Source organism: Oscarella lobularis, chromosome 20 (genome assembly GCF_947507565.1).
Source record: "Oscarella lobularis chromosome 20, ooOscLobu1.1, whole genome shotgun sequence".
Classification (NCBI taxonomy): Eukaryota; Metazoa; Porifera; class Homoscleromorpha; order Homosclerophorida; family Oscarellidae; genus Oscarella; species Oscarella lobularis.
This window is the reverse complement of record NC_089194.1, coordinates 441,061-455,755: the sequence shown is the minus strand read 5'-3', so window position 1 is coordinate 455,755 and position 14,695 is coordinate 441,061. Positions and strand designations below refer to the sequence as shown.

Genomic DNA, 14,695 nt, shown 5'->3' with positions numbered 1-14,695 from the left:
GTAGAGTACTGTAGATACGAACGTTTATCCGGGTGCGCAGCGTTTGGTCGGAGACCGTGCTTTCCATCGCTCCATTTGCAAAGGCCAGCGAGATAGAGAGCATCGCGCGTGAAGTTTCTGCCACATGGAGAAAGCTTTGCAGGTACGTAGATCGAGTAAGAGCGAACACTTTTCCTTCGCTTACACGCCTCTCTTCTAAAACCTCACTATATGCGCATCTCCCTCGCCCTTACTCTCGCTGAGAATCGATAATGCGTTCATCTCCTCGTTTTCACAAGTCGATTTGACCGGGGGCCTCTTTATAGGCTCATAGCGATGAAAATCGAGAAGAAGAAAACCTGACTATGCGCATGTCCCTCACCCTTCCTCTCGCTGCAAATAGTTAACGCGTTCATCTCCGCGTTTTGAACAGGTCGATTTGACCAGGGAGCCCCTTCAGGCTCATAGTCGAGAAGAAGAGAATGATATTCGATAAGATATTCTCCTGCGTACATCAGTTCAACGGATTTTTCCTGACGTTTGCTCGACGTCAGCTGAAGGAGATTGCCAAGGAACAGATCAATAAGTGTATGACTAATTTCAAAGGTATGTTTATATCTAATTTCAATGGTATGTTTATATCTAATTTCAATTTTATGTTTATATGACTTGATATTTTGGTGAGTCAAGTACTAAAAAGGATTGGGGACGCCAAAACGAAGACATAAAAGGAGACATCGTGTTCCCTTTAAGTATTCTGGTTCAAACAATAATATTGGTGAATTCTTTGATAGTTATGAGTCCAATGTCTTTAAAGCTCGATTCTAGGCTTTTGCTGAGGTTCACGCAGTTTGGCGAAAACGTTGGCTGGATGATCGGCTGGTCAAAGGAAGCTGGAATAAACAAGACAGATCGATTGCGTGAGAAAAGTGTCGTATCTTAGCGATAGTTTGCTTTAATTCGTTCCTATACGGTAGTGAGGTCAACCAATTGGGTTTCAGGTACTTTGTGAACGGGATTCTCGCGCAGTTAGCCAACAAATCAATTCCTTCGTTATTCGACGGTGAGTTCTAAATCATCATATAGACATATATCAGGTAGAAAGATGTTTTACCACCCACATGGCTAAATCGTTCTGCCGTCATGTACGTCTCTAAGGACGGACAGAAGAACACCTAGGCTTACGCAAGAAATAATACCAGGATACAGACACACTAGTCGAATGATGTCTTCTTTTTTCTCCTTTTCGCGCGCTTGTCGAACGGCCCGGACATCGAACACGTGATCGAAGAAAGAAGAAGAACGTGGCGTAGACGAAGAAAAGGTGCATTTTCCGCACGGCATGTTGATCGAAGAGAACGAAAAATGCCAGATACGGCGTCGGTAAGCGTAAGGGCGATCGGGTTCCCGTTTTTCGCGATGAAAAGGCAATCCTTTAGTCTGGACGTTGCCGATCACATTCGCCTCCCTTTTCTGCAGTAATCTCCGACTGCGGCGCGCTTTGTGATCGAGAAATCACGCTGAAGTTGGAGGAAACAGGAACAGGTACGCTTTGGGGGCCCCCGAATCAATTAGCGTTTTTTCCTCGCGAATTTTGACTTCCACGATCCGTTTGACGGCGCGAGATCGTTATTCTAGCGTATCGGAATCGATCTAGCGCGTTTAGATAGATATCCGTGAGGTGAAGATTTTTTAGAATCCCTGAACTATAGCACACGGTTTTTGGTCGATTCGGTCATCTCTCCAGTTCTTCATAGTTCCTTATGAAACAGTTGGGATTTGTTGGATGTTTGACTCTCCGGTGCCAAATTGACCTAAAGTCTTCAATTTTGACTAATATTGGGGCATTTTATTGTAGTGGTTGATATTGGCATATAGATCCGTTTCCCCCTCCGCAATGCTTCTACAGCACAAGGTCGTAGATTACGATTAGAATATGATTCTACTTTGATTTCAGTTTGCTCCTCTACCTGAAACGTGGACGACACAGATGAAGAAAGAAGAAGACGTAGACGAAGGCATAACCCTGGGGACTTGGGTTAAAGTCTCCCACCTTGTGGGCTGGAGGTTAATATGCGCCACCCTCCCTGGCGGCCGGAGGTTAATCCGCTGACCCCCTGTGGACTTGGGTAAAGTCCACTGTGGGGACTGCAGTCTCAGTCCCATCGCTTGGCGAGGAGGTCAAGCGGCGGCAGAAAGACGACGGACGTGAAAGCGTATTTTAAATTTAATTTTTATTATATCCGGGACATTATAAGTAAAAATTTCGACATAAATTTACCTACTTTTACGTGAGAGCCTGGGAAAGAGCGCGCACACGCAACGGATTTACTCTGCGCGAGTGAAGCGACCGCGAAGGACGAGCGCATCGTTAGTAAAGGCACGTGCGCGCACTTATGCCGTCTTTGGGCACGCGAGTGGAGCGACGTCCATTCGCGCGCTTTACAAGGAACGCGCGCTCCTGCAGACTCTGTCTCCATACAATGGAGATCAGGATGAAAAAAGCATGCTCTACGTACTCAATACAATTAACATGCTTAATTAAAAAGGTTCACTCTTCTTATTTCCGAGGTATTTCTTCCGTTACCCGTACATACCACCTGCCAATAACGTGTCAGTAAATATTACGGTAATAAAAACGCTTATCTTTCCAAACATATGTTCCAGCTAAATTGAATTCTTATTAGAATCAATCATAACCTAAAAAGTAAATAGTTTAATAATAAATATAACATTAAACAAAACGTGTAAATACAAATTAGAAAGCTGCTAATGAAATCAAAAACCTATAAACAAAATAAAAAACCTGAGAAAATGAAAAGAAGTGAACCAAAAAAAAAAAAGTTACAGTAACCTGTAAACAAAACCTAAAAAGAAAAGGCACCAACGCAGTTCCATGCAGTCAAAACGATTTTTTTTCGCGGCGAATAACTATTAGACAGATGACGAACAAAACGTAGTTGAATAGAAAAATCGTAATTTGAGTAGAGGGACTCACACAGACTAGTAGTAAGACATAAGGGTTTGTTAGTCATTCTTTTCATCATTGGCTAGCTATTGATTATCTACGTTTGGTATTTTTTTTCTTAGCGCGAGAGGATGCCATTGAGATTTTTACTCCTGATCGTCCCTACACGATCTATTGTCGTTCGAGGAACGAGAAGAAATTTTGGCTTCAGAAATTGAATGATTCCGTTCAAGGATATCTTAGGCAGTGCGCTGGGAAGTCGAATTCCGGCGAGAAAATTGAAATTCGTTAGTCCACGTGCACGTATATAGAAAATATTATTTATTTTTTATTAGAAATTCGCGCTGCTGCTTTTCATTATAAAAACGGTAGGCATTACGTAGGGCAATGGAATGATGCCAAGGTAATAGTGTTTAGACTATTATTATTTATTAATTTAATTGGTTTTAGCGTCATGGACGTGGTCATCTCACGTGGCCCAATAAAACGAGCTACTCTGTAAAAAATAAAAGTGACGTAATATCGTGATATATAAAGTGCTACTTAGGGGGATTGGGTTGAACATGAACGATGTGGGGAAGGAGAGTTGACTTATAATACGGGAGAACGATATAAGGGACACGGGGAAGAAGACATGCCCAGTTAATAAGATCAATAGAATATTTTTAAGGTAAATTTAAGTGGTTTTTTCAGATGGGTATGGGGAGACGAGATACTGCAATGATGACGTTTATAAGGGGCAGTGGAAGGATGGGATTAAACACGGAAAAGTAGACAATGAAAGTTCTAGTTTTAATTGATTAAATAATTGGGTTTAGGCTGTTATTGAGTTAGCTAGTGGGGATCGTTTTGAAGGGACTTTTGTTAACGGAGAAATTGAAGGGAAAGGGGTGTGGCAGTCGTCCTCTACAAAATCTAAATATGAAGGAAATTGGAAAGAATCTCAGGTACAATGACACATAGAATCAATTAGCTAGTATGTATCTCTCTATTTGTGTAGAGAAACGGAGACGGAGAAATGCATTTCCCTTCTGGAAATGTTTACAAGTAATTTCCTATAGCAATCTAGGGATTCACTTATTTAATTATTAGAGGGGAGTTTCGAAATAATTTCCTTGAGGGGCGTGGCAAAATGACGTATGCCGACGGTTCCACATACAACGGACTGTGGAAGAAGAATCAAGTAAGAGACTTAGTGGAATTGAATAGCTAAAATATTTAATTCTGTATCAGCGTAATGGTCACGGGGTATATACGGGAACCAACGGTGAAGAGTATGACGGACGATGGTTTGAGGATCGTCCCCACTTGCAGGGAAAGTGTAAATACAGCAACGGAGACGTCTACGACGGACAATGGAATAGCGGAAAAGTAAGGAATAGATCACGTGCAATAGTTACGATATTGATATTGATTAATTAATCAGCGTCATGGCATTGGTGTTTTTACCTTTGCGAATGGGGACGTATACGAAGGGCAGTTTAAAAGCGATTGCATCACTGGAAAGGGGACGTTTACGTACGCTGATAAATCGCACTGTGAAGGAGAAACTCTCAATGGAATGGTATATGAATCAATAATAATTAAATAGGTATTATTTCGTATATTTATTTAGAGGCATGGTGAGGGAGTGATGACGTATTCGAGTGGCTTTCAATACAAGGGCAGGTGTGAGAATGTTCGTGAGGGAGAGGGGGAAATGGATTGGGGCGGCGGTACGACGTATAAGGGCCAGTGGAAGGGAGATAAAATGCACGGGAAGGGGCTCTTTATGAGTAAATTGAACGGGGCTACGATGTATGATGGAGAATGGGAAAATGGGCGGAGACACGGTAAGGGAGCCGAGATAATGTTACGCGAGAAATATGACGGGGAATGGCAGGATGATAAGAAACATGGGCGTGGTTTTCGAAAATTGGTTTCCGGGGCGACGGAACATCAAATGTGGCAACGAGGAATTCTAGTAAGTGGCAGCGAAACGACCGCAGCTGAACTGCCAACAATTACTCCTAATGAATTTTAAAAATAAAACACTTTTTTACATTTTTCAATGCATGATAATGATTAGGCTCACGTTTTTTAGTCACGTGATGATGTTGCCACGTGATTTCAACGGCGTCGTACTCATGTCGTAATTTCTCGTTTTTGAGCCGTTTTCGTCGTCGCTGGAGCGATTGAGTCGTTCTTCAAAGGTCATTGCGATGACAACAAACGATTTGTGCGTCTATCAATCGTCATTTTCCTTGGTTTTAGACTCGTTTTGATCGAAGCACTCGATTCCGTTCTCTCAAACCGTTTCTCCTCTTCGAAAATGTCATCCGTGTTTCCGTCGTCGCGATTTGGACACGTCGCCGCCGTGATCAATGATGAAATGCTTGTGTGGGGAGGAGTAGCGGTGAGAGAATCGACGGGAAAGAATTACTTGTGTTCTCCCGATTTGATCGAGTGTTTGAATCTTTCGACGAGTGAATGGAATCAACGACGAGCAACATCCAATAGCCCATCCGACCTTCCCCATCCATGTCTCGGCGCCCGAATCGGTGTCGTCCAAAATCGGGACATTTATCAATTTGGTGGTCAATACTCCTCGTCTCCTGGCCATGTTGTCTTTTTTAACGATGTTCACAAATTGAATGGATTGACGTTGGAATGGGAACGAATCCATTCCAATGACCAATCAACGCCCAGCGGGAGAGAGAGCCATGGAATGTGCGTGTTAGGGAAGAAAGGAGACGAACATCTCGTCATAATGGGCGGATACGGAACAAAGATTGTTTCACCAATACCAGACGGATCTCAATTCATTCCTCATTCAAAATATCCTGACAGGGGTTTAACAATGAAGTTTGGTTGTTTTGCATTCAAAAGAGTGAGTGACGTGTAAAATTATTTTCAATTGAATGTAGACATTTGTTTGAAGGGAATTGGATTCCAGCTCAATGCACAGGAAAAAAACCACATCCTCTATCCGGACATTCCTTCACTACAATTGATATTAATCGAGCAATTCTCTTTGGCGGTTTCGGTCCTGGGGGAGTATTTCCTGATGCTTTTCTGTTCATGTTCAGTTCACTGGTAATGAGATAGCTTTGTAATTAATTAATTAATGTGATTTATTTGCGTAGGAGTGGATTGAAATGAAATTGGATTATCATCTCATTCCTCGATTCCAACATTCGACGGTTGTTGTTGATATTCCCACATTAGGGGTACCAGTTGCTTTTCTCTTGTGGGGATTTGGGAAAGACTGGTTTCCTCTGTCTCTGGCCCAAATGATTTTAATTGACTTTCAAAGGTGCAAAAACGTAATTGAAATATTTTCATATGATATTCTAAGATGACAAATTTCATTTGACAGGTGTCAATATCAGATGAGCCCATTCCAACAGGGCAACAATCAGTCTGCTCTATTGTTAGAAGAGGTCTTCTCTTTATTCTGCGATATGGAGGATCACCCTATAAAGTAACTGAGCCGAAACCAGAGGCGTTATTAGATATTTTGAAATACGGTAAATAATTTTCAATATAGCCGTTTTACTTAATTTTATTGTTGCATAGATTTGAAGAATGTTAGTGAGAAACTTCTTCGACACGATTTGAACGAACCAATCAAAGAAGAAACTTCAAAATACGACAAGAATGCGCCGTTTCGTTCCAACTCTACGACAATGGTAGAAATCAATATTTAATCGTCACATAATTATTTTCATTTGTGTAGAATTGCGAAGGGTTGTCTCAAAAAGAACGCGAATTGTTGCATCCGTCCCCCCAACGAGTAGAAGACGTAATTTCCGTCGTAACGCCTCAAAGCGTTCTCATCTTCACTCGATGGAAGAGATTCGCCACTCCAGTCTCATTGGACAAAGGAGCGGAAATCTCCATCCCAAATACGGGATCAATCCTTCGAATTCACTCCCGCACCGCTCTTTCGCCGACTCCAAAGACGTCAATGAGCTTGACCCTCTTCACATTCGACGCCAAACAATCGCAGGGTCTCCTTGACGACGAATTCGTGAGCGATCTGATTCAATTGTCTCTTCCTTCCGGCTTATCCGACGATGACGTACACATTGAAATGTGTCACGAGCACGGTCTCAATCTTACGAGACGTCGTGGAGAACGAAAAGCAAAGGTTTCCTGATTCAGCCAAATGGTTAAGCCAGCAAGGACAACGTTTTGAGGAACTTCTACGAGACAGCGAATTTGTTAGGCACATCGTTTTGCCCAAAAGAGGCGCCGAAGAAAGGAAAGACGATGAAGACTTTCGCGAGATGAGTCATTTCATTCAGCGAATATTTCTAATAGACAATTCCGCATCTGGTTCGGGTTCTCCGTGCCGAACTGTTGAGGAAATTCGACGAAGAGTAGATCGCATGGCTTCGACGTATTGCAGGCGAATGCAAAAACAGCCCCTATTTTGGGTGTACCTTGAACTTCTCCTTTTCCGTTGGCGCAAAAGCATGAAAACGATTGTGGCCAGAGTGGACGAAATAGCAGAGATCGCTCAGCAGCCGAAAATCTGTGCTATATCAAGTCGCGACGAAATTCTGGCGGCGTTATATATATAATGTATCTTGCCAATGTTGGAGCAATTCTCTACTACCCAGAAGTAGACGGCTTGAAAGACATTGTTTTTACGAGTCCTACGTGGGTAATCAAAGCTCTATCAGCGTTTGTCACGGCTTCTAAGCCGGGTCCGAATCTGGAACCGGAGTGGAATTACCTTAAAAAAACAGGAATAATGTCTAGCGAACTAATGAAGTACCGTCTCAAGCAAATGAGACAAGGGGCCAAGTCAGTTAGCGGTGGTTCCGATTCTTCAGAGGACGACAACCCTGAGAGCATTGAAAATGAAAATAAACTAATCGTTCGGCTTTTGCAACTTCTTGACGTCATCGCACCTCTTGCTGAATTGTCTGCAAATGAATTTTATGTTCCGTCGATGCTAAGGGAGTCGTTTCTTTCGTCGCGAACTCGCTGGGAAGAGCACACTTACTCATCTCTTTTTCCGGCTCCTCTTATCGTCATTCCTACAAAACTGAAGTTTGTTCCTGAATGTCTCTACTTCCGTCTTGTGACCCGTTTTCTAAATTTGTATTCGAAAAAGCCTCGAGTTTCTCGTCACCAATGCATCTTTTTGGTGAACGATGAAGAATCGTCAGTACGAGGTACGCGTGCACAGCAATACATGTTTCTCCTCAAAGACACTAAAATGCTATGTTTCGTATTTTTCTGTTTGCAGTTGAAGTGGAATTGTTGTATCAGAGCCGAGGCAAATGGGTAGCTCTAACAATTCGTTTCATCAATAAAGAAGAAGACCCAAAAAAGATTAGCCGGAAGTTCTTAGCCTCGATCAAAAACGAGTTTCGGCGACGAATGAAGTCCATTTGTCAACAGGGCATGCGAGGTTTCAAATACAGCATATGTTGTCAAATAAAAGAAGCCATCCAGATCGAGAAGGAGTTGGGTATTGATCTCAGTAATCTTGCTGTGATTTATAGCGACGAGGAGGAGTATTCTCCGAGCGTTGCCCAACTCTCGAATCCGTTTGATGAACCACTGGCTGCGAATGGTGAAGATTTTCTTCAAATAAACGTTTGGTTCGAGCAACTACCGGCTATTTGTGAAGGTAAGACGGACTTGTCGATATATATAAAAAGCACAAATTTTCGTTTCCTTCAAGTTTGTCTTTTTGTAGGTTCGCTTCCTAAGGTGATAGACCCCGCCTTAATTCGTGCCGTCGCGACGCTAGCAGCAAAAGCAAATTGGGAACTCCTTGTTCCCTTTTTAAGAGCAGAAGTCGGTGCTTCCGGCGTGGTGCAGTACAGAGAGAAGTACCGCAGTCACTTACTTCGGTCTATTGCGGTCATAGAGGATTGGGTGCAAGACAAGGGCTCCGAGGCAACAGTAGATGTCCTCATTAAAGTTTGTGAGCAGTGTAGTATTCATCGCCATAACGTCGAAGCCGCTTACCGGCAACAAATTGCTTTTCAGTAGCGGTTTTAGTCTAGTAATCCTGTTTCCTGATATTGCATTAACGTCTTTATTATGTTTTATTTGTGCGCTTCCTTCGTGTTTAGCGTTAGCAATATTTTAATTTTCTCCCGTCCCCTTTTTCCTAATAGTTGGCTCCTTCCCATTATGTCTCTACGTTTTCTTCTTTCTTTTATCCCAGAACTCTTTCCATCTCGGTTTTTTATTATGAGTAGATTTTGCAATTGAAAATGTGTTTAGCCTACACAAGTGCGTGTGGGGCCGCCCTCCGAGCCCGTGGAGACACCGAAGCAAATTCAATGCAAATGCGCCATCTATTCGACTGCAAACAGGTCCTGTTGAACCCACATATTCCCATTCTTCACGTCAATGCGACGAAAAACATCGCTGCAATGTTGAACAAGTACGTCATCGGGACCCAGAAATGTAAGCCGTTCGCTCCACCCAGTTACTTAGCTCGCATGCAGTCAAAACGATTTTTTTCGCGGCGAATAAATATTAGACAGGTGACGAACGAAACGTAGTAGCAGGGAAACAATTCGCAATTTGAGTAGGGGGACTCACACAGACTAATACTGTACTAAGACATAAGGGTTTGTTAGTCATTCATTTGATCATTAATTAAGTTGGCTATATTTTGATGATGATGGTGATCGTCTTCTTCAAACGCTTCATTGCTACCAGTCTCCTCTTTATCTATTGGTGGGGGTCGTGATGATGATGAAGATGATGATCTTCCGCCCTTTTTAATGAAGAGGAGATGGGATTGGACTTTGTGTAGAGAAATGGAGACGGCAAATGCATTTTCCGTCAGGAAATGTTTACAATTAATTTTCTATAGCAATCTAGGGATTCACTTATTTAATTATTAGAGGGGAGTTTGGAAATAATTTCCTCGAGGGGCGTGGCCAAATTACGTATGCCTACGGTTCCACGTACAACCGACTGTGGAAAAATAATTAAGTAAGAGACACATTAGTATTGAATAGCTAAAATATTTATTTCTGTATCAGCGTAATGGTCATGGTGTATATACGGGAACAAAGGGTGAAGAATATCTCGGACGATGGGTGGAGGATCGTCCCAACTTGCAAGGAAAGTGTAATTGCAGCAACGGAGACGCCTACGACGGAAAATGGAATAGCGGAAAAGAAAGCAATAGATCACGTGACATAGTTACGATATTGATAAATTAATCAGTTGACACAAACAAGACCCACGTAGCTGTTTGGTTGTCTCAAAAGCAAAAGGATTTTGAAATTCACAGGCACAGCCAGTGAAGCTAACGTTCTCAAGGAAACCCTAGTTCTGTTTCAGGAATATGGGAAGTTCTTGGGAAAAACATGAACATGATGTTTGAAGCGGGATAACAGCTTTGAAGCGAGCGAAGGTTAATTGCGTTGGGCTTCATATTGAAATAAAGTTCTTTGATGCTGGTTGGGGGCATCTTCTATACCTTCAGAAGACGTAGGTAAATAGGCAAACTCTACATGTCGTGCTGTTCAAGATTATATATGGAGTTGTTAATGCCACAATATGTACGTTCGCCCTATGGAAAAATCAAATATATTGTCTGGCTCACTTCAGGTCTACCCGGCATGCATACTCTTCGATCAGCGGCACTGAGCTTGTAAAGTACGTCGTCGTCAAAGCAGTGAGTAAAAAAAGTTTTAGGCTGTCACGGAACGCTTATCGACTTTGGGCGAGGAAACGTTACAATCTATAATATCCGGGAGGGCAGGAAGAAACCAGCGTCATTTGCTCCATCGAAAAGGGCTTACACCATATTCGCTGTTCAAACGGCGAGAGAAACCGAGTAAGAACGCATTCGATCGCCAAGAACATCGACGATTGCCGCGATCGGAGCGGATTCGGACGCGAATAGTGGAGCTTTCAACATCCCGGATAAATTCTGAAAATGAGAAAGAAGTCGAGTTCACCGGCTTTTCGATTGCTGTTCTACCGCCGCATAGGATGCATTCAAACCCGACAGTTCAGTGAAAGAGGAAAACCGCCAAACGCTTCACTATTTCTTCAGCGCCGACACTCGCGCGTCCGGCACCATCGACTTAGCGGCGATTAGCTCCGTCTCGGACGTATTTTAGTGCAGTAAAGTGCTATACGAGCTTATAGTGTAAGTTGAGAGCGCGAAGGTAGAGACTACACTTGATTTCACATTTTTTATTCTTTTTCATAGGAACATAGCGTTGATATGGTGACAGCGGTGACGTCTACAGTGTATGTTCAGTCGTGCACGTTCCTAAACAACATCGAACTAAAAGAAACGAAGAATTTCTCCTATATATATGTGTGTCTCTAGCTGTCCTGTATGGAGCCATAGATTTAATCTATGATAGTATAGTATATCCTGTTGTTTTCGTGAGGGACTAGAACGTCAATCGAATGAGTGCGCGGCGGCGGGAAGAAGGGAAGAAAGCCAACGGTTTCTAGGAAGCAACTTTGCTTGTCTAAGGTACGTGAGCATTCAGGAAAAGAGCAGAAGAGAAAGTAAACGCACGTCATCAATAATAATTTATTTGGTAATTTTATTGTCTTATTATTGTGTTTCTAGAGCGTCTTCTTCTTGTGCCCGTGCTAGTAGCAGTGACGAAGCACTCAAATCAAAGTGAAACCGGAGATAAATTACGACGAAGTGGAGATTTTCTTTGCTAAGAAAGCCACATGGAAATTATCCTAGGTCAGTCCTGCGCAAAACCTAGCGAAAAGTGTGAAAATTAATTTGGTGAAGCCCTAAAAAATTCATTCACCGACACCGAACTCCAAGTGAAGCTTTCACCTCCCTCTCCGTATACAGATTTGCACTCAATCCGAAGAAAGCCTGGTATCGAAGATCGCTTTATTAATTAATTAGGCGATTTTGGATACTGAGCGAGGGGCCGAAAAATGTACTGTACGAATTTCCGTCGGCAATGGCGCTGTCGATCGCCATCAGCCATTTTCATACCTAATCGCGGGCAAAACATAACCAAATAGCGAAAATCCGAGTTTTCTTCTCTGATGCCTGCTGCTTTGAAAATGCATTGACGTTTTACCTTTTCACTATTGCACGATCAAATCCACATTTTAAATTCCGCCAAGGTCTTTGTCCGAAGCCATTTTGCTACTTTTGTGAACGAAATCTCAATAACTCTCCACAAACTGCATCAAATCAAGAAGCTTAATTTACGCAGCCAATATAACCAAGTTTCGATCGTGTAGATAGAAGATTTCAAGAACTCAAATTTCACGGACGTTTGGATACCGCACGTTTCACATTGGCTTCGTTGCGCCTCTAGCTTGATTTGGTAGAGATTGACACTTAGATAAATCTTTGACACTAGCACGTAACGTTCAAAAAAGAAAAGAGACATACGACAAATAAATCAACCCAGCAACGTAAGAAGCTATTTCTTCAGCGACGACACTCGCGCCACCGGCACCATCGACTTCGCTCCCATAAATGTTATGCTGACGTTAGGTGTACGTGATTGGCCACGGTGCTAATCTTTCGTCTGCTCACGAGTCGTGGATGCGGGTTCTACCTAAAATGAATCTATAACGCTTCTTTAGTTTTCTCATCTAACCTATGTTTAGGGCGATCAAGTTTACTTAGCCCGAGGCATACCCGATCATGTTCAAATTAATAACGAATCGGCTTGGGAGTTCTACAACGGTACTTCTGAGAGTTGGACTAAGACGCTCGACGAGTCGCTGCCTCTATACACTTGGCTTAATCGATCAGGCATTGCAACAATGAAGTAGAAAGAGTTTGCTCGTTCCCACCCATGTTTGTCATTTATACGTTGGTATTTAGGTATTTGCCTGTCTTGAAAAGATACATCATGTGTATAACGACTCCAACTGTTTCTCCGTTCTCCGCTAGTCAGTTCGGCACTTATCTTTTGGAATCGGTCTCTATGACTGGGCCTTTCAGTCTTATAACATACATGAAGGAGTTTGGCCCGGAAAGTTATACCATGAATTGGGTCGAAAATCACCTAATTTGTTTCTGTCTTTAAGATATTTTGTTAACATTTCAAGCAAATTTGTCCATTCCCAAATTGAAAAGATTGACAGCGAGTTGTACTTGAAGTTCTACCTCTCGCATTCGGCTAACCATTCCAAAGCCATGCGCAAAGTGACGGCGAATCCACCTGGCTCCTGTTTTCACTGGACCTTATGGAATCGCGTTTCAAAATCAGCAATTCAACCGCAAAAGACTTTCTTTTAACGGGTTGAGACCATTTGAACGTTTGTGTCAATGATTTTTGAATGTTTTTGTAAGACTAGGACGTACAACAGGCTGGACCTTCGAGCCTAGCAAATGCCAAACCTATATTGAGCTTTTTCTCGTCTCAGGTACTGAAGGAGTTTAATTGAACTTGCCTTTGAGTCTGATTTTAGGCACAAGTACGATTCACCTCTTTTTCTTCCTTTTATTTAATAAGGCAGGATGCACGTTGAGCGACATTAGAGTTGAGCGATATTAGAAGAATCGCTTTCAGCGGTTCGCTTCCGCAGCACCAGACAATCACGCTTCACGTCTCCAGCTAATGAGAGGTAACTCAATTAATTATCATTACTAATTGCTCTGAGTGGCCTTGCCTCTTTCTATGTTTCCGTCTGATTTGAGGCACAAATACGGTCAACTTGTTCAATTCTCTAGTATTAGGCAGCAAGCACGTGGAGCAACATTGAATAATAAAGCTAAGAATCTCTTTTAGCGGAATAGCAGTGATTCGCGGCCGGAACAAAGGATCTTCCGGTTTCGTAATGAGTGCAAATTGAATTAATCATCATACAAAATGCTTTGCAAGCAAGTCCTTCTACCAGTAAGGGCGTATCAAGCGCGCTAGCTGGTGAAGGGCCTGGGGACGAGGCTAATGGCACTAGCCGAGACAAACGAAACTGGAGTGCACGCTTCAACCTACAGCAAGCTTTCGAAGCATGCTCAACTATCTGAAGGCCAGAAATTCCTCGATCGCATTCTGCAGCCTCGAAGTGGCGATCGCGTTCTCGATTTTGGCTGCGGAACAGGGAACCTAACGCTCCATTTAGCAGAAAAAATCGGGCCAAAAGGTTTCCTCGTAGGAGTGGACCCCGACTTAGAGCGAATCAAAATCGCCCAAAGCCGACTCCAAAGCTACGAGAATATAAAAATACTTCACGGTTCAATAGACGAAGCGAAACCGTTTGCACTTTACGATGTTATCACCTCAAACCAAGTGATACACTGGATACCTCGCGACAACCACGAAGAGTACGTTGGAAAATTCTTTGATTTGCTGAGACCAGGTGGACGTGTCGGCTTCACGACGGGGGACGATCACAAAGGCATCTTACGAGAGATCTCTGCAAATCAATATGAAAATTCCTACGAATCGTTTATAGCTGCTACGGGATGGAGTTTGTCTCCGCTTTCCTACTGGGAATCGCTTTTCAGAGACGCCGGCTTCGAAATCGTATACAGCTCGAAAGAGGATAACTGTGTCGTCTTCCCGGACGAAAGGACATTACTCGATTGGTGGGAAGCGACGACTGCGGGCTACTTCAGCGCCGCTCGTAGAACACCGGAGAAACTGCTGAACAAATACAAATTGAAAAGAGACGAACCGATTCCTGTCTACGCTTCTCTTCTGGACGTTGTGGCTAAGAAACCGAGTTAGAGAACGATAGTTTGTGTTAGGGTATCTGTCTGATCAAAAAGAAACCCTCTCATCGCCTAAATAACATTCAAGATGACGCCGGATATAT

The 14,695-nt window shown here is 42.8% G+C and overlaps 4 protein-coding genes and 1 long non-coding RNA gene across 13 annotated transcripts; all 5 read left to right on the top strand.

Annotated features, from left to right (window-relative positions):
* The first annotated feature begins 680 nt into the window (after positions 1 to 680).
* Positions 681 to 2,269, top strand: LOC136198873 (uncharacterized). 2 transcript variants are annotated; one of them, XR_010672909.1, is made up of 5 exons: positions 681 to 757; positions 808 to 899; positions 957 to 1,362; positions 1,419 to 1,524; positions 1,937 to 2,269. It is a non-coding gene; the product is annotated as an uncharacterized lncRNA (long non-coding RNA). The 2 variants fall into 2 exon arrangements; XR_010672908.1 differs by having other exon boundaries at positions 1,419 to 2,269.
* A 524-nt stretch (positions 2,270 to 2,793) lies between these two features.
* On the top strand, positions 2,794 to 4,993 carry LOC136199242 (radial spoke head 10 homolog B-like). Its single transcript, XM_065989416.1, has 12 exons — positions 2,794 to 2,803; positions 3,070 to 3,234; positions 3,283 to 3,350; positions 3,398 to 3,445; positions 3,495 to 3,588; positions 3,641 to 3,717; positions 3,766 to 3,894; positions 3,948 to 3,994; positions 4,040 to 4,130; positions 4,181 to 4,318; positions 4,374 to 4,511; positions 4,563 to 4,993. The coding sequence occupies exons 1-12, from the start codon at positions 2,794 to 2,796 to the stop codon at positions 4,968 to 4,970; spliced, it is 1,413 nt and encodes a 470-aa protein (XP_065845488.1). The 3' UTR covers positions 4,971 to 4,993.
* A 59-nt stretch (positions 4,994 to 5,052) lies between these two features.
* Positions 5,053 to 10,503, top strand: LOC136199298 (uncharacterized). 4 transcript variants are annotated; one of them, XR_010673010.1, is made up of 7 exons: positions 5,053 to 5,139; positions 5,201 to 5,816; positions 5,868 to 6,022; positions 6,073 to 6,252; positions 6,306 to 6,456; positions 6,506 to 6,618; positions 6,666 to 6,711. XR_010673010.1 is itself a non-coding variant. In XM_065989475.1 (6 exons), exons 4-6 carry the CDS (start codon positions 7,515 to 7,517, stop codon positions 8,942 to 8,944), a joined length of 1,287 nt encoding a protein of 428 aa, XP_065845547.1. In that variant the 5' UTR covers positions 6,085 to 6,252; positions 6,306 to 6,456; positions 6,506 to 6,618; positions 6,666 to 7,514; the 3' UTR covers positions 8,945 to 9,923. The 4 variants fall into 4 exon arrangements, 1 of the variants encoding a protein (XP_065845547.1); XR_010673009.1 differs by lacking the exons at positions 5,053 to 5,139; positions 5,201 to 5,816; positions 5,868 to 6,022 and adding exons at positions 8,190 to 8,576; positions 8,646 to 9,904; positions 9,955 to 10,503 and having other exon boundaries at positions 6,085 to 6,242; positions 6,666 to 8,115; XR_010673008.1 differs by lacking the exons at positions 5,053 to 5,139; positions 5,201 to 5,816; positions 5,868 to 6,022 and adding exons at positions 8,190 to 8,576; positions 8,646 to 9,904; positions 9,955 to 10,503 and having other exon boundaries at positions 6,085 to 6,252; positions 6,666 to 8,115.
* Positions 10,504 to 10,710: 207 nt separating this feature from the next.
* On the top strand, positions 10,711 to 13,823 carry LOC136199300 (uncharacterized). 5 transcript variants are annotated; one of them, XM_065989477.1, is made up of 8 exons: positions 10,711 to 11,075; positions 11,139 to 11,249; positions 11,304 to 11,449; positions 11,514 to 12,476; positions 12,536 to 12,699; positions 12,756 to 12,910; positions 12,962 to 13,300; positions 13,346 to 13,823. In XM_065989477.1, exons 4-7 carry the CDS (start codon positions 12,471 to 12,473, stop codon positions 13,030 to 13,032), a joined length of 396 nt encoding a protein of 131 aa, XP_065845549.1. In that variant the 5' UTR covers positions 10,711 to 11,075; positions 11,139 to 11,249; positions 11,304 to 11,449; positions 11,514 to 12,470; the 3' UTR covers positions 13,033 to 13,300; positions 13,346 to 13,823. The 5 variants fall into 5 exon arrangements, 2 of the variants coding, with proteins under 2 accessions (XP_065845549.1, XP_065845550.1); XM_065989478.1 differs by lacking the exon at positions 13,346 to 13,823 and having other exon boundaries at positions 12,962 to 13,175; positions 13,227 to 13,245; XR_010673012.1 differs by having other exon boundaries at positions 11,514 to 12,699; positions 12,756 to 13,175; positions 13,232 to 13,300.
* A 1-nt stretch (position 13,824) lies between these two features.
* Positions 13,825 to 14,607, top strand: LOC136199241 (aklanonic acid methyltransferase DauC-like). Its single transcript, XM_065989414.1, has one exon. The coding sequence runs from the start codon at positions 13,825 to 13,827 to the stop codon at positions 14,605 to 14,607; it is 783 nt and encodes a 260-aa protein (XP_065845486.1).
* Positions 14,608 to 14,695: the final 88 nt, after the last annotated feature.